The following is an 18,527-nucleotide window of genomic DNA, read 5'->3' on the forward strand; positions in this document are numbered from 1 at the left end:
AGAGATTTCATTTCAAGTATAACATTCTTTTATCTCTGGCCATTCAGCCGGGGTGGTTGAAAGGCTCTTACCTGGCTGGGAGGCTAGTTTAATGGAAGGACAGGGGGAGTCCAATCACATTGACTATTTGCTCTTCTGATGTAATAGGTGGGAGTCTCACTGGGCTATAGTGCCTGCATCGATACCCACAGGGCAGGCTGGGAATTGCAGTCTCGTTAGACAGTCCTACTGGGTTCCTTGGGTGCTGCCAAGGGGAACTGCAGGGACATACCTTCCCAATTTTAAGGAACATCTACCTGACCCGTGAGTACTCGCGGGTCTATATTAAAGAAACTGCTCAGCCATATCCTGGCAAGTTGGAGTTGAGAAAGGAGCTGTACAACTTACCTGGTAGGAGTGGAAGAATAAAAGAAGGAAGGAGAGGAAGGGAAGATAAAGCAGGAGGAATTATTCTTGTGCTTGACTTTGTTAATAACATTTGTGGAGGTATTTGTTAAAATAAAAATCTTTTGAACTTCTGGTAGTGCCTTGTGGTTGGTGTTAGGGGCTCAGTTGCACCCCTTACAGGTCATTAAGTAACTTGTAATCCAATTGTATTAACCAATGATAAAAATTGTTTATACATTTAGGGATATGGGAGCCCTATCAAAAATGTTTTAAGAAAATATTGTAAGGTTTGCTTTCCTAAGCTACTGGAATTCTACTTGAAGACCTAAAACATTTGTTTGGCATTATTCTTTCCCCTTCAAAAACCATGCTTGATACATTTAACAATACTGCTTTCATGTATTGGTAGTATCAATATTCATTTTTCAATGAAGAGCTATGTTAATAATTTTATTTATTTATTTATAAAGCACTTTAAAAACAACATCAGGGCTGACCAAAGTGCTGTACAATAAAACCCAATATATAAGACACACAATAACCAAAACGGTAAAAAGAAACAGAAACATATAAAGCTGAAAAAAATAAGTTCACAATTAAAAAGTACACAAATAATCAACTAAGGTCCCAGTCAACATCTCACACTGGGTCAAAGACCAGGGAGTAAAAGCGTGTTTTTATATAAGATTTAACGACAGCAAGTGAAGGAGCCTGCCTAACATGCAATGGCAAATAGTTCCAGAGTTTTGGAGCTGCAACTGATAAAGCCCTCTCACCTCTAAGTTTGCATCTTGTCTTAGAAACAAATAAAAGCATTTGGTCTGCTGACCTCAGAGAGCAAGACGGTACATATGGGTGCAGCAGTTCTGACAAATAAAAATGGGGCACAACCATTTAAGGACTTAAAAACAAATACAAGAATTGTAAAATGGATTTGAAAACGAAATGGAAGCCATTGAAGGGAAGCCAAAATTTGGGTAATGTGCTCTTACTTACTTAATACCAATTAAAAATTGAGCAACAGCTATAGACGAGCAATGGAGGCCTGGCTAATTCTAAAAAGAAGCACATTACAGTAATCTAGATGAAAGGTTATAAAAGCACGTATAACTGTTTCAAGGTTGCATTTAGACAAAACAGGCTTGATTTTTGACAGCCGCCTCAAATGGAAAAAGCAGGATTTTACCACTGCATTCACATGGCTATCGAGTTTTAAAGTAAGAACCATTTTCACATCTAATAAAAATATTAAAAAAAAAAAAAAAAAATTAATTGTTATATAGAGTGGCAGAGCACGGGGGTGAAGTGCGAACATTGCTGCTAGTCCTACACACTTTTCGGCGACAAGTGTGTGAGTTAGCGCATGTTCACCTTCTAGGAGCCCATTTAGGCTCTAAAAAGACATTGGAGAGGATAAAGCTCCAATTTTATTGGTCGGGGATTAATGAGGAGGCCTGACGATTTTGCGCTTCATGTCCGGAGTGTCAACTTCACCAGATTCCCCGACGGACTAGAGCTCTTCTCGTTCCCCTTGCCCTTATTGATATCCCGTTTGAAAGAGTCGGAGTTGATCTCGTAGGACCTTTAGAACCCTCGATAAAGGGCTTTAAATATATATTAGTCCTAGTAGATTATGCCACTCGATTCCCCAAAGCTGTTCCATTGCGCTCAGCCAATACAAAATATATTGAACAGGAACTAGTAAGGATATTACCTCGTGTTGGGATCCCCAAAGAGATTCTTATGGATCAAGGGACTCCCTTCACTTCGGAGACGTTCAGGGAGGTGGCTAAATTACTCCGTATAAAACATCTGAAAACGTCAGTTTATCATCCGCAAACTGACGGTTTGGTGGAACGTTTTAATCAGACGTTAAAACAGATGCTGCGCAAAGTAGGTAACGAAGATGGGAGAAACTGGAATCAGTTACTTCCTCTCGTTTTGTTTGCATATCGGGAAGTCCCACAGTCCTCCACGGGTTTCTCTCCTTTTGAATTATTATATGGAAGACAACCCAGAGGGTTATTGGATATGCTAAAAGAAGGATGGGAAGAGGAGGTCCTTCCTACTTCAAATGTTCTCGAGGATATCGCGCAATTATGCGATAGATTAGAGAAAATTAGACCTATTTTAAAAGCTAATTTGGAGAGAGCACAAGCAGCGCAGTCGCGTTACTATAACCGTAACACCACCCTCTGGGAATTTGTCCTGGGTGATCATGTAATGGTACTCGTCCCAACTTCACATTCCAAATACTTAGCCCATTGGCTGGGTCCTTATGAAATTAAGGAAAGAAAGTGTCTCGTCGATTATTTGGTTAAACAACCCAATTGTCGACCGACTGAAAGGGTGTATCATATTAATTTGCTGAAACCGTGGAAGGATAGGGACCTTGATCCCTCCTCCGGCCAGCCTTGTTCTCTATTTATGTCTCAACCCCATCTTAATTTTGGTCCCGACTTGACGTCAGAACAACGACAAGATCTCAGACACGCTATCTTGTCTGTCCCCAAAGTTGTGGATGAGATTCCTGGACGTACTGCGCTGATTGTTCATGACATCATTACCGACCCTGGAGTAATTGTCAGAGAGAAACCCCATAGGCTCTCAGAGGCAAAGAAAGCGGAAGTAGAGTTGGAAATTAGGCGAATGCTAGAATTAGGGGTTATTGAAGAAAGCTATAGCCCTTGGTCTAGTCCAATTGTCATAGTTTCTAAGCCTGATGGGTTGTGGAGGTTTTGCAACGACTTCTGTCGTCTTAATCAGGTCTCTAAGTTTGATGCGTATCCCATGCCGCAAGTCAATGATTTGCTCAATCGACTGGGGAACACACAATTCCTAACTACTCTTGACATACAATACAATACCAGTTTATTTTTGTATAGCCCAAAATCACACAGGAAGTGCCGCAATGGGCTTTAACAGGCCCTGCCTCTTGACAGTCCCCCAGCCTTGACTCTCTAAGAAGACAAGGAAAAACTCCCAAAAAAAACCTAGTAGGGAAAAAATGGAAGAAACCTTGGGAAAGGTAGTTCAAAGAGAGACCCCTTTCCAGGTAGGTTGGGCGTGCAGTGGGTGTCAAAAGAAGGGGGTCAATACATCCATCCATCCATTTTCTAACCCGCTGAATCCGAACACAGGGTCACGGGGGTCTGCTGGAGCCAATCCCAGCCAACACAGGGTACAAGGCAGGAAACAATCCTGGGCAGGGTGCCAACCCACCGCAGGACACACACAAACACACCCACACACCAAGCACACACTAGGGCCAATTTTAGAATCGCCAATCCACCTAACCTGCATATCTTTGGACTGTGGGAGGAAACCGGAGCGCCCAGAGGAAACCCACGCAGACACGGGGAGAACATGCAAACTCCACGCAGGGAGGACCTGGGAAGCAAACCCGGGTCTCCTAACTGCGAGGCAGCAGCGCTACCACTGCGCCACCGTGCCGCCCGGGGTCAATACAATACAATACACAAAACAGAACAAATCCTCAATAAAAAATTTTTTAAATTTTTAGAAGTACGGAGCAGTAGATGATATCACATAATAAGATTTAGATAATTTTAGACTCCTGGAGACCTCATCCATCAAGCTGCCTCCCCCATTTGGCCATTCCACGGCTGAAACAGTGTTGGGCCAGCCAATCCGATGAAAGGACCCCTCTTTCTCACGATTCCTGCGATCCTCCATCAGGGATGACTTTACCTTAGGCAGGCAAAACAACTTGGCAGGTGGGCCGTGGCACCAAGTGCCACATTTGAGTACCGAGAAGAGAAACAGAATAGGTGAGGGTTAGTATCCAATTCTAACTATCATGTTACTTATGTTTTAGTGCTAATGACTAACAACAGAGATGCAGTATGTACAGTTAATCAGCAGCTCTAGTCAGGATATGCCAAACTGAAGTAGTGAGTCTTCAGCCGGGATTTAAAAGCTGAGACCGAAGGGGCATCTCTTATAGTAGCAGGCAGACCATTCCACAGTTTAGGGGCCCTGTAACTAAAAGCTCGACCTCCCATTGTTATTTTATTAATCCTTGGAACCATAAGCAGACCAGCATCTTGAGATCTTAATGTGCGCACTGGTTTGTAAGTCATGATAAGTTCAGACAAGTAAGCTGGACCTCGGCCATTTAATGCTTTATATGTTAAAAGAAAGATTTTGAAATCTGCCCTAAACTTAACCGGGAGCCAGTGTAAGGATTTAAGAACTGGAGTTATGTGTTCGTATTTTCTTGTTCTTATAATAATTCTTGCAGCCGCATTTTGTATTAACTGGAGGCTGTATAAAGAACAGTTTGAACATCCAGTGAACACTGCATTGCAGTAGTCAATCCTACTAGAGATAAATGCATGAATTAATTTCTCAGAATCCTGTTTATTTAGAAAGCGCCTTAATTTCCTAACATTTTTAAGATGGAAGAAACATGTTTTGGACAACTTTGTAATATGCGCTTTAAATGACATGCTAGAGTCAAAGATAACTCCTAGATTGCGGGCTGATTCAGTAAAATTAATTGGGATTCCAACTGAGTTAAAAGATGCAAAATATTGTTATGATCAGCGTCATTCCCTCCAACAATTAACATCTCTGTTTTATCTGTATTTAAAGACAAGTAGTTCTCATTCGCTAACACAACTAATTAAAGACAACATCGGAGAAACTTCATCTGATTTAAATGAAAGGTATAACTGGGTGTCATCTGCATACGAGTGAAAATTAACATTATGTTTCCTAATGATAGATCCCAGTGGAAGCATGTAAAGTGAAAACAGCAGACGTCCCAGTACTGAGCCCTACGGGACACCATTTTGAACTTCTGTGTATGTCGAAAGGACATGACAAAAGGGTATTGGCAAATTCCCTTAGCGGCCTCCGCTAAAGAAAAAAACTCATTTAGTACTCCAAGTGGACATTGGCAGTACAGGGTTCTTCCTTTTGGTTTGCACGGGGCACCAGCTACATTCCAACATCTGGTAGACACACTGCTACGGCCCCACAATTCATTTAGTGCCACCTACCTGGATGATGTAATCATTTATTCTGGCACATGTAGTGCAGGTTAAAACGGTTCTCTCCACACTAGCGTTAGCAGGGCTTTGTATTAATCCGAAGAAATGTTATTTTGGGTTTTGTGAAGCCAAATATTTAGGCTACCTGTTGGGCGGAGGTACTGTTAAACCACAATGCAATAAAGTAGACGCCATCATTAATTGGCCCCATCCAATCAATAAGAGTCAAGTTCAAGCTTTTTTGGGGTTGGCAGGTTACTATCGCCGTTTTGTACCTCATTTCTCTGAAATTGCTGCACCCTTATCTAGTCTCACAAAGAAACGTGCACCTTTAAAAGTGGTATGGGATAATTTGGCTGATAAAGCATTCGGTGACTTAAAGTTGGCCCTTACTTCGGCACCTGTTTTGAGATCTCCTAACTTTTCTTTTTCTTTCGTTCTCCAGACCGACGCATCGACCACAGGATTGGGTGCCGTGCTGAGCCAATGCGTCGATGGTGCTGAACACCCCATTATGTACATCAGCCGGAAACTCCTGGATCGGGAGACCAAGTATGCTGCAGTGGAGAGGGAAGCCTTGGCGATTAAGTGGGCTATTATGTCCTTAAGGTACTATCTATTGGGGCATGAGTTCACTCTGGTGACGGATCATGCCTCTTTACAGTGGATGTCCCTTCATCGGGAGTTGAATCCACGCGTCACTAGGTGGTTTTTGGATTTACAACCTTATCGTTTTAGTGTCATTTATTGTAGAGGTTCCTTACAGGCCAATGCGGATGCTCTCTCCCGTGTCCACGACCTCTCGGTGCAGGTCGCCCGACCCGATGGGTCTGGGCTGAGGGGGGGTCATGTCAGACACGTGCGAGTAGGAGGCAGTCAAAGAGCCTAAAGGTGAGTGAACTATCGCGAGATATGGGTGTCACATGGTACTTACCTGGATCTCTTCCTTATACAGAAAACCCGAAGAAAAATAATGGCCTCCACTTCCGGGCATCAAAATGGCTGCGACTACGTCACTTCCGGCCATCATCAACAACATCACTTAAGGCTCCTAAAGACCACATCACTTCCAACTCACTTCAATGACGTTACTTCCGGTTCTTGTTCATAAAGTCACTTCATGCCAACCACTTCCTTTTCCCATAATCCTGTTAAACGATCATTTCACAAAGTAAAACTGTCAATTGTATTTTCAATCTTGAAGTCTTTTGATCAGTTTTTTTCTTATATATTGTCTTAAACCTTTTTTGACCTGTGGTCCCTAAACCTTTTTTCTTGTCTTTTAACTTGTTTTCTTGGGTTTAACCCACAATATATATATATATATATATATATATATATATATATATATATATATATATATATATATATCTTGTCACGCTTGGGTCACAGATTTGCACAGAGACAAATCAGCTTCGCAGCTCACACCCCCTCCCTCAGCTTTATTCACGTTTTCGTGAATCAAGCGATCTACCAGACCAGGTTCAAACAGACGTGACAGGACATCAGCATTAATATGCTCAGAGTCAGGTCGATGCCTGACTTCAAAACTGTAAGGTTGTAATCCCAAGAACCATCTCATGAGACGGGAGTTTGTATCTTTTTGACGGTATAACCATTGAAGTGGAGCATGATCAGTTACTAATGTGAACTTTCGTCCCCATAAGTAATAGCGTAGCGCTTCTACAGCCCATTTAATCGCCAAACATTCTTTCTCAATAGTTGAATAATTGCGTTCTCTGGGGAGTAATTTCCTACTCAAGTATGTGATAGGGTGTTCTTCCCCATCAAACACCTGGGATAGGACTGCGCCTACTCCGAATGCACTAGCGTCCATTTGTAGTATAAAATCTTTAGAGAAATCAGGATTTCGCAGCACTGGATAAGAAGACAAAGCTTTTTTTAAATCTGAAAAGGAACGTTCACAAGGTTCTGTCCATATAATAGGGCGGTTTTTTCTTCCTTTAGTAAGCTCTGAGAGAGGAGCAGCCCTATTTGCGAAGTCAGGGATGAATCTTCTGTAGTAACCAGCTAGTCCAAGAAAAGCGCGCACCTGTTTTTGCGTTTTAGGATGTGGGTAAGCGAGCACCTCCTGTATTTTCCTTAATTGTGGACAAAGTAAACCCCTGCCCATGGAATAACCTAGATAATGAGTCTCAGACATACCTAGTTTACATTTCTTAGGGTTGGCAGTCAATCCAGCTTGTTTCAGGCTATCAAGGACAGCCTGGAGACGTTTTAAATGTGAATGCCAGTCATTGCTGAAAATCACCACATCATCAAGATACGCCCCAGAATATTCAGAATGTGGACGCAGTATCTGATCCATCATTCGTTGAAACGTTAGAGGGGCCTCATGAAGACCAAACGGGAGCCTTGTAAATTCATAAAGTCCATTAGGAGTCGCAAATGCTGTTTTCTCACAACTGTCAGCCTCTAGAGGCACCTGCCAATAACCCTTTGTGAGGTCTAGATTCGAGATATAAGTCGCCTGACCCAATTTTTCCAAGAGCTCGTCTACTCGGGGCTTTGGGTAAGCATCAAGCGCCTAAAATCGATACAGAAGCGAACCAAACCATCTGGCTTGGGAACTAACACGACCGGACTACACCAGTAACTTTTACTTTCTCGAATTACACCTAGCTCCAGCATCTTCTTGACTTCTTCACGCACAATATTTCTTCGTGCTTCCGGGATTCGAAATGGCCGCTTCTGCACCCGAACACCGGGTTCAGTGGTGATTTTATGTTCTGCTAAACTAGTGACGCCTGGCAAGTCTGAAAAAACATCAGTGTTCTGTTCTATCAAGGTTAATAACTCTGTCTTTTGTGAATCAGTCAAATCGTTACCAATGACAACATCTGTCTGAAAAACAGCAGTCAAGGATGTGTAAACCCCTTGTCGGTCATGCCATTTCTTTAAGAGATTAACGTGTAAAATTTGGAATGGTTTTCGCCGACCTGGTACTCTCACCTTGTAATTTACTGGTCCCATATGCTCCTCGATAACTGCAGGGCCCTGCCATTTAGCTAGGAATTTGCGCGGGTCAGACGGTACCAGAACTAAAACACGATCCCCGGGTTTGAAATGCGAAGCTGACTGCATCTACTATAAAGACGTTTTTGTGTTTCCTGTTCTTGTTGTTCATGCTCCACAGCAATAGAAGAAAGTCTAGAAATTCTGTCTTGTAAGGAAACAACCCGCTCTGCAAAACCCTCCCCGAGAGATGTTGTTTCATGTCCTATCCATTCTTCTCGTACAACATCTAGGATGCTTCTTGGCCGCCTGCCAAATAACAGCTCGAACGGACTCAAACCAGTGGATGCTTGCGGCGATTCCCGTACCGCGAACATAACAAAAGGCAGGACGGTGTCCCAAGTTGTGGGATCATTATAAGCAACTCTTCTGATCATTTGTTTTAAGGTTTTGTTAAACCATTCAGTCAAACCATTAGTCTGTGGATGGTAAACGGTGGTGCCCAGTTTCTTAATAGCGAATCTTTTACATAATTGTTTCATCACACGAGAAGTAAAAGGTGTGCCTTGGTCAGTCAAAATTTCCCTAGGAATGCCAATGCGAGTAAAAATCACGCACAGAGCTTTGGCTACTGCGGAGGAGTTGGCCTTTTTCAAAGCAGCTATTTCTGGATATCACGTTGCATAGTCAACTAACACCAACATATATTGGAAACCATTTTTAGTCTTAGACATAGGGCCTACAATATCTAATCCCACCCTCTGAAATGGGACATCCAAAATAGGCATAGGGCAAAGGGGAGCCCGAGGAGGCTTATAAGCGGAGATGATCTGACAGTCAGGACATGAAATACAGAACCCTTCAACATCTTTTCCCATATTCAGCCAATAAAATAGTTTTGATAACCGCTGTCTGGTCTTATCAGCCCCCAGGTGCCCTCCCAAGATGTGAGAGTGGGCCAGCTGTAAAAGAATTTCCTTATGCCCCTCAGGTACTACTAGCTGCTCAATAAATTCCCCCATCAAAGGGTCTGTAATCACTCTGAAAAGACAACTGTCTTTCTCTAGAAAGTGTGGTGTTTTCAAGCTCCCGGTATCGCGCTCTTGGTAATAGGTGTCACTAGCAATGTGAGCCTGTTTAAATGCATATTCTACTGAGCCATCAGCACGCTGCATGTGCACAAAATCTGCCTGCTGGCTAGTACTCGGTTTGGGTTCGGAGGCATTCACAATCTGAGAGGATGTGGAAGGGCCTTGCCATTCTGAGAAATTGTGGGGGGTGTCTCCCTCAGACTCACTGGAGAGATTGGGTTCAATATCTAATTGGGGGTTCTAGATTTTTCCCAACCGCCACCAGTTCCCAGTTCAACAGGCGAATCGTTTACTGGTGAGCGATGTTCAGTTCGATGTTCAGCCATTAGTTTAGGAAAAAGGGCATTCCTTCTGCCTATCAGCAAAGGCCAAGGGCATGAGTCAGAAACAGCAGACCAAACTTTAAAGTGCCGACCCTTATAAGTTAAAGGAAGAAGCAATGTCTCATAGTCTTTAACATCTCCATGTACACAACGTATTTTTACAGTCTCAGTATTACTATGGTAACTGTCGTCAAGACAGTCGCGTCTGACAACTCAAAGGTCACTGCCTGAGTCCAGCAACGCTTTCACCTCGTGGACGCTGAACTTCACAGAGAAAAATAAGCCATCTTTCTTTTTCGACGGATCCGGAATATTCGAGCAACAAACCTCCGCTGCGCCAACTTCCATTGATTGAGCTGGAGACAGGCGACAATCTCTCACCAAGTGACCCGGTTGGTCGCACCGGAAACATCTTTGTTCAGCGCCACTGCTGAAATAACCTCGGCGACGTCCGCGACCACGGCCTCTTTCTCCAGAAGCAGACATCTCATTCGTAACTGCACCAACTGCGTTCCCTGGAGGCCTTCCTGACGAAATCCGAGGATCAGTTGCTTAGTGTTGATGATGTTCCGGTGCACGGTCAAGTTGACGAGGATGCCCTGGGCGGTCCCTCAGAGGTTGTAACACAGCATACGGAGCACCGAACCCACCGCCTGTTTTCCAAGCGGTCTGTGAGCCTTCCAACCATTGAGATATAACCGCCAGTGATTCAAGATTGTGACGAAGAAACTCATCTCAGAAAGGTGCAGGTATGCCGAACAGCACTATGTTCATAACAACCTTTTCCACGATGCGCTCCATCTTATCTCCCTCGAACCAGCAATGCACTTTATGAATCAAATCTTGTATTTGTGCACGGATGGAACCGTCCAAATTCAGTCTCCAGTCGTAAAGTGCAAAACCTTTAGACAAAAAGGTCGTGGCTTTACGCAAAACAATTTGCTCCTTCAAAAAACCATAATCGCCAAGCTTATCGCCAGGTACATTTCGTAATGAAAGAAGGGCATCACCAGATAAAAACGGGGTGACGATAACAGCCCAATGACGTTTGTCCCATCCCAACAAAGTCGCCACTTGCTCAAAAGCCAAAAGAAACATCTCTGGGTCATCAGACGGACCCATCTTCGTCAGCACATTCTTAGCATTGTTCCGGAAACGGAGGCAGAGGAACAACTCATCTATCATTTTGTGGAGGATGCGGAACACACTGTTGAGGGACTGGAGTAGCTCTCCGTCGGACACTTGGAGGTCGGACACTTGGAGGAGGCTCGGGAGTTAAATCATCTTCTGGATCGTAAGGGAGCGGAACATTCTGGGCGAGTTGAAAAATGTATTTGGCTTCCAACTGTGCATCCATCTGTGCAACCACTCCTGGTACCACTTGTCACGCTTGAGTCACAGATTTGCACAGAGACACAGGAGGTTGTAGAAAAGAAAGGAACTTTATTCAAAACACTGCAAACAAACATTTGTCTCTTTTCAAAAGTTTAAACGTGCTCCATGACAAGTCAGAGATGACAGTTTCCCCAGGAGCAGAGAATGTCTGAGAGAGAGATAAGGAGAAGCAAGCAATCAGTTTAACAAACTGAGAGAAGCCCGTGCAGGCTTTTTAAGAAGGCGGAGCACCGCGCGAGAGGCATATTACGCGACAGAGCCGGCCAGAAGGGAAAGGAGGAATGTGAAGGTAATCTGTCTATGTTTCTTAGGGGTTTTCCCAGGAGCATCTGTATCTTCTGGAGGTGCGATCAGCTTGCAGCTCACAATATATATTATATATATTATTATATTATATTATATATATATATATATATATATATATATATATATATATAATATAGTACATTTAGAAAAATTTCTAAAATCTTGTTTTTGATTATTTAGGATATTGAGTCCCCTCCTCGAGCCACCACCTTATCGTGGTGGAGAGGTTTGCGTGTCCCAGTGATCCTAGCTCTGCTGTCGGGGGTTTTATACCCTGGTAGGATCACCCAAGGCAAACTAGTCCTAGGTGAGGGTTGAGACAAAGAGTGGTTCATAAAACCTCCTATGATAAATAAAAACTTTGGACGGCGTTTTCCCTCGCCCGGACATGGGTCACCAGGGCCCCCCTCTTGAGCCAGGCCTAGAGGTGGGGCTCGATGACGAGCACCTGGTGGCCGGGCCTGCATCCATGGGGCTCGGCTGGGCACAGCCCCAAGAGGCAACGTGGGTCTCCATTCCCATGGGCTCACCACCTGTAGGAGGGGCCAAGGAGGTTGGGTGCAGTGTGAGCCAGGTGGTGGCCAAAGGCAGGGACCTTGGCAGTCCGATTCTTGGCTACAGAAGCTGGCTCTTGGGACATGGAATGTCACCTCTCTGAAGGGCAAGTAGCCCGAGCTAGTGTGCGAGGTTGAGAAGTTCTGACTAGATATAGTCAGGCACACCTCGACGCACAGCGTGGACTCTGAAACCAATCTCCTTAAGAAGGCTGGACTCTCCACCACTCTGGAGTTGCCCCCGGTGGGAGCCTCTTCATTGGGGTTCACCCCAGTAGACTAGAGGGCAGCCTCCCTCTGCCTTTGGGTGGGGGGACGGGTCCTAACTGTTGTTTGCACGTATGTGCCGAATAGCAGTCTGGAGTACCCACCATTTTTGGAGTCCCTGGAGGGGGTACTAAAGGGTATACCTGCTGGGGACTCCCTCGTTCTGCTGTGAGACTTCACTGCTCACGTGGGCAATGACAGTGAGACCTGGAAGGGAGGAATGGCCCCCCCCCAATCTGAACCTGAGTGGTGTTTTGTTATTGGACTTCTGTGCTCATCACGGATTGTCCATAACAAAAACCATGTTCAGGCATAGGGGTGTCCATATGTGCACCTGGCACCAGGACACCCTAGGCCTCAGTTCGATGATCGTGGTCATGTCGTCGGATTTGTGGCCACATGTCTTGGACACTCGGGTGAAGAGAGGGGCGGAGCTGTCAACTGATCACCACCTGGTGGTGAGTTGGCTTCGATGGTAGGGGAGGATGCCGGTCAGGCCTGGTAGGTCCAAACGTATTGTGAGGGTCTGCTGTCAGAAGTAGCTTCAACTCCCACCTCCGGCAGAACTTTGACCATGTCCCGAGGGAGGTGGGGGACATTGAGTCCGAATGGGCCATGTTCCGTGCCTCTATTGTTGAGGCGGCTGGCCAGAGCTATTGCCGTAAGGTGGTCGGTGCCTGTCGTGGCAGCAATCCCCGAACCTGTTGGTGGACACCGGCAGTGAGGGATGCCTTCCAGCTGAAGAAGGAGTCCTACAGGACCCTTTTGTCCTGTGGGACTCCGGAGGCAGCTAATAGGTACCGGCAGGCCAAGTGGAATGCGGCTTCGGTGGTTGCTGAGGCAAAAACTTGGGCGTGGGAGGAGTTTGGGGAGGCCATGGAGAACGACTTCCAGACAGCTTACAAGGAGATTCTGGTCCACCATCCGGCATCTCAGGAGGGGAAAGCGGTGCAGTGTCAACACTGTGTATGGTGGGGATGGTGCGCTGCTGACCTTGGCTCGGGACTTTGTGGGTCAGTGGGGGGAGTACTTCGAAGACTTCCTCAATCCAACTAACATGCCTTCCAATGAGGAAGCAGAACCTGGGGACTTTGAGGTGGGCTCTCTCATCTCTGGGACTGAGGTCACCGAGGTGGTCAAAAAACTTCTTGGTGGCAGGGCCCCAGGGGTGGATTAGATTTGCCCAGAGTTCCTTAAGGCTCTGGATGTTGTAGGACTGTCTTGGTTGACAGGACTGCAACATTGCATGGACATCAGGGACAGTGCTTCTGGATTGGCAGACTGGGGTGGTGGTCCCCCTCTTTAAGAAGGGGGACCAGAGGGTGTGTTCCAACTACAGAGGGATCACACTCCTCAGCCTCCCTGGAAAAGTCTGTTTGGGGGTCCTGGAGAGGAGGGTCCATCTGATACATGAACCTCGGATTCAGGAGGAACAGTGTGGTTTTTGTCCTAGTCGTGGAACAGTGGACCACCAGTCTACATGTGTTTTGTGGACTTGGAAAAGGCGTTCGACCGTGTCCCTCGGGGAATCCTGGGGAGGTGCTCTGGGAGTATGGGGTACCAGACCCTCTGATGAGGGCTGTTCGGTCCCTGTACAACCGATGTCAGAGCTTGGTCCACATTACCGACAGTAAGTCAAAACCGTTTCCGGTGAGAGTTGGACTCCACCAGGGCTGCCCTTTGTCACTGATTCTGTTCATAACTTTTTTGGACAGAATTTCTAGGCGCTGCCAGGGTGTTGAGGGGGTCCGGTTTGGTGGGCTCAGGATTGGGTCACTGCTTTTTGCAGATGATGTTGTCTTGTTTGCTTCACCAGGCCATGATCTTCGGCTCTCTCTGGATCGGTTCGCAGCCGAGTGTGAAGCAGCTGGGATGGGAATCAGCACCTCCAAATCCGAGACCATGGTCCTCAGCCGGAAAAGGGTGGAGTGCCCTCTCAGGGTTGGGAGTGAGATCCTGCCCAAGTGGAGGAGTTCAAGTATCTCGGGGTCTTGTTCACGAGTGAGGGAAGAATGGAGCGGGAGATTGTCAAGTGGATCGTTGCTACTTCCGCAGTGATGCAGGTTCTGCATCGGTCTGTCATGGTGAAAAAGGAGCTGAGCCGAAAGGCAAAGCTCTCAATTTACCAGTCGATCTACGTTCCTACCCTCACCTATGGTCATGAGCTGTGGGTAGTGACCGAAAGAACAAGATTGTGAATACAAGTGGCTGAAATTAGTTTCCTCCACAGGGTGTCTGGGCCTTCTCTAAAAGACAGGGTGAGAAGCTCGGTCATCCAGGAGGAGCTTAGAGTAGAGCCACTGCTCCTCCGCATCGAGAGGAGTGGATTGAGGTGGCTCGGGCATCTGATCAGGATGCCTCCTGGACGCCTCCCTGGTGAGGTGTTCCGGGCACGTCTAACTGGTAGGAAGCCCCGAGGAAGGCCCAGGACAAGCTGGAGAGATTATGTCTCTCAGCTGGCCTGGGAATGCCTCGGGATTCCCCCGGAAGAGCTAGTAGAAGTGGCCGGGGAGAGGAAAGTCTGGGCACCTCTGCTCAAGCTGCTGCCCCCGTGACCCGATCTCGGATAAACGGAAGAGGATGGATGGATGGATGGATGGATGGAGGATATTGAGTGTTGCTTGACAAGGGCAAAAATGAATTAAAATAATTTTAGCATAAGGCTGCAACATACTGTAAAATGTGTAAAAAGAGAAGGGGTCTGAATATGTTCTGCAAGTACTGTACATTAACAAAAGATATACATACGTAAAAATATTTAAGAATTTATGTTGGGGGGTAATGCCTGTGCGAAGTGTAGAGCCCAACTGGACATCTTTCAAAATGGCAGAAACTCACAAAAAATAAATGTGTGTATATATTGTCAGGCTTGGATCACACAGTTGCACAGATTCATTCAGGGTTTTCAAGAAACATAAACTTTATTCATATACAGCATAATAAGGCAGAGGATGTCTGGGGGAGAAGAGAGACAAGGCAAAAAGACCAAAGGACAGCTGCTGTACAGGCTTTTAAATGTTTGAAGTGCCGCGCAAGAAGCATATTAAAAATGTGTCTTTCAGGAAGTTAAAGCAGTATATATGGAGAGACAATGCCACTAGAATTTTCAAATGTTCTAAGTATTTGAAATAGTTTGAGTTGCTGAATTGAAGCAGGAGTGATTAGGCTTTCAATGGCCAATGAGAAAAGAAAAAATCATCATGAGGACAGATTATACAGGTGTGTCTACTGAACTGAGTAGGTTAAATGTATTAAAGCATATAAAATGAACATAGCAGGAGTGTATCAACTCATAGACCATTCTGTTTAACCAGTTAAACCTATATGTTCTTATGTTCCAGCATTATAGCAGTATAATACTTTTGGGTTGATGCAAAAATGCATCCATTTACTGTAACTCAAAAAACTGCAGTTGACTATGATAGCTTGAAATATAATACTGTTGCGTTGTCTTCTCAAGGTTTTTGTAAGAAAGTTTAAGTTAAACAGAAGCTGCAGACCTTGAGCAAATGCACATTTTCTTGTTCTCTGCTAGTCCAGTAAATATATTTTTCTTTGTTATATAGGCATGACTGCTTCCAGAATTGATAACAACATTAAATGGAGATCTGAAAAAGACAGAAATAAAACATATGCTAAATGTGATGTACAAAATGAAGATCTAATAGCATTACAGAATATGGGAGCACTCCACTATGTTAATAAACATGAAAACAATTAACATGTTAAAAAACAGAGTTCACAGGTCCACTGCAGTTACTGAATTTTAGGTGTTTGGCTGTTGAATTACATTTGTGTTATTTTTTGCTATTCTATACTACAAATAACCAAAAATGCAGCAGCTAGGATCTTCCCAAGAACTAAGATGTATGATCACATCGTCCTTTTCTTAAGTCGCTGTATCACTTTCCAGTTATCTTAACTAACTTTTAACTCCTATTAAAATATAAAATGGCAGAATATTCTTTTGTTTTGTTAAAGCTATTAATGACCATATGCCAGAACTTTGTGTACTTTGTTATGTTTTGATTCGCATGATTAACTAAATGAATTTAGGTGACAGAGCTTTGGCCTTTTTTTAAATCTTTCAGAGTGTAACCATGCTCAACACAACCAACTGATAAAGTTGCAAGTAGTTTTGATAGAGAAGATCACATGACACTGACTTATTTTGTAAAGGCTCGGACTGTTTCTCAGAGCCCTTTAAGACATGGAACACCTTTATTCCATGACAATGATTAAAGTAAAAAAGAAAAAAGGTTTTGGCTATAATATGTGTTTCCTGGTGAGAGGGTTTGATTAACTTCCTTAAATTGCCACAGGTGGTGTTGTGCATTAATCATTTACATTGTGTAGAGGCCAGAACTCATTCTCCCAGAATATACTGCATATAGTATTCAATTATATTAATAGTACACCTTAGAAAGACATAAATGTTTATATCTGAAATCTGACAGTATATGTTTTCATTCAATCTTTAAAGGGAATCCAGAATTATAATGGTTATCCTTGGGCTTCCTGTTGTCATGGTTCAATGACCTGTGGCACAGCAGCACACAGGCTCACATTTACTTGTTACTGTAGCAATTACTAAGTTATATTGTATTCTGTTTTTATTGTATAGGAATAAAGTATTTGGGTGTCCATCCACATCTGTAAAAAGCATATCTAGTGAGTGAATGGTGACTCTAAAATGGCCTCAGTTTGTGTAAGCGTAGGTGTTTGTGTGTTTGTGGGTGTGCTCTGCAGTAGACAGATGCCCTGTAATGGTTGTTTCCTGCCTTGTTGTCATATTTCAGCCAGGTTTAAAGAATCTTTTTATAAATTATTTTATAAATATTATTGATTTTGTCTTTGTCTTCTTTCTCATGCTATCTGACTGGAGTAATATTATTTTGTTTATTGCTACATTTTTGTTTATGTGTAAAAATTAGTTTTGTGGCATGTGGCTTTTAAGTTATCTGCCACCTGATGCTGCAACTGTAAAAAACGGATTTATGGTTTTCACCACGAGTTCTTGATATAAGGTATTGTTTCTGGATTCATTTCTTGGATATATTTGTTTCAGGTTTGCCTATTTTGTTTTAATTGATTTTTGCTTCTGCCTGTTTTTTTTTTCTATGAAATCCTTTTTGAGTCCTTGAATAAATATTTAAATATTCAAGGAACTTTGTTTTTGTCTGGGAAGATTTTTTCAAAGATTATTTCTCTTCCTTCTTTAGATTTTTGTGTCATTGCTCTATATTTGGGCCTGTGCAGGCCATACACCTGCCTCTTTAGTTTAGAGACATGCTGCCTAAAGCAGTGAGGCCTAATAGTTTGGTGTAAATCTATGGTATTTATAGCAGGTCTGGAATTTGTTTTTTGAGGCCTGCATTTTTTTAACCTTTGTGTAACAGAATCATTACACATGCTCTGAGCTGCTACAACAGGCTCCTCTTCCATGACTCCATGATGAAGTGGAAAATAACATTAAACCTTTAAAGACAAAATTTTACCAAAGGTTGAAAATCATAAAAAAAATTCAGACACAATATACAACCTAATGCACATTTTATTTTCACACCTAATTTTAAACCTTCATAGTTTGTTGCTTTATGAAGTGACAGTTTAAGGATGGTGGTAGAACTATAAAAACGAAAAAGAAAATAAAACACTGCAGAAGCAATAGTGAATGAGCACTAACTAGCAGCACATAGCTCCTCTTTCCAGTGAGTTCTCCTTTGAATGCCCTTATTTTAAGGATTCATTATAGCCTTGTATCGTGACAACAACTATCTTTGCATCAGTTTATTTGTTGTGAGGGAGTTTCAGCTGGAAGCAAAATATTCAAGCTAGTACCACACTCTTGAAGAGGTACTAGTCCATTACATGACTCAGGCACAAAATTATGTGGGAATTTTTGTTACCTGTTCCGTGCATTTTAAAGGGCTTCTATAAAATGACTTGCTGTGGTAAATGAATGTGAAAATAATGTCAATAAGTAAAACTTTTTTCTGAAGGAATGTATCCTTTAATTCAAGGCCAAAGCTGGAAAATGAAACTCATATAGTTTCCTATTATTTTAGTTAAACTTGCTTAATTTTTGTATTCCTGTGATTCCAGTTAAATGAATAATAAAGGTATTGCAAATTATACTTGGTTCAATTAGACCTTCCTACTAATTCTTAATATTGCATAATAATATAATGATAATCATGGCTACATTTT

General features: G+C 43.5%; 1 protein-coding gene across 1 annotated transcript in view; it reads right to left on the minus strand.

Moving 5' to 3' along the window:
• Positions 1-10,172: 10,172 nt before the first annotated feature.
• The window catches only part of LOC114657201 (C-type lectin domain family 12 member A-like), a 56,882-nt gene continuing 48,527 nt past the window's right edge, over positions 10,173-18,527 (minus strand). The window contains exon 6 of the mRNA XM_051932220.1: positions 10,173-10,394. Within this exon, the coding sequence (XP_051788180.1) occupies positions 10,173-10,394 (222 nt within the window). The remainder of the gene's footprint in view (positions 10,395-18,527) is intronic.

Source organism: Erpetoichthys calabaricus, chromosome 9 (assembly GCF_900747795.2).
Source record: "Erpetoichthys calabaricus chromosome 9, fErpCal1.3, whole genome shotgun sequence".
NCBI classification, from domain to species: domain Eukaryota; kingdom Metazoa; phylum Chordata; class Cladistia; order Polypteriformes; family Polypteridae; genus Erpetoichthys; species Erpetoichthys calabaricus.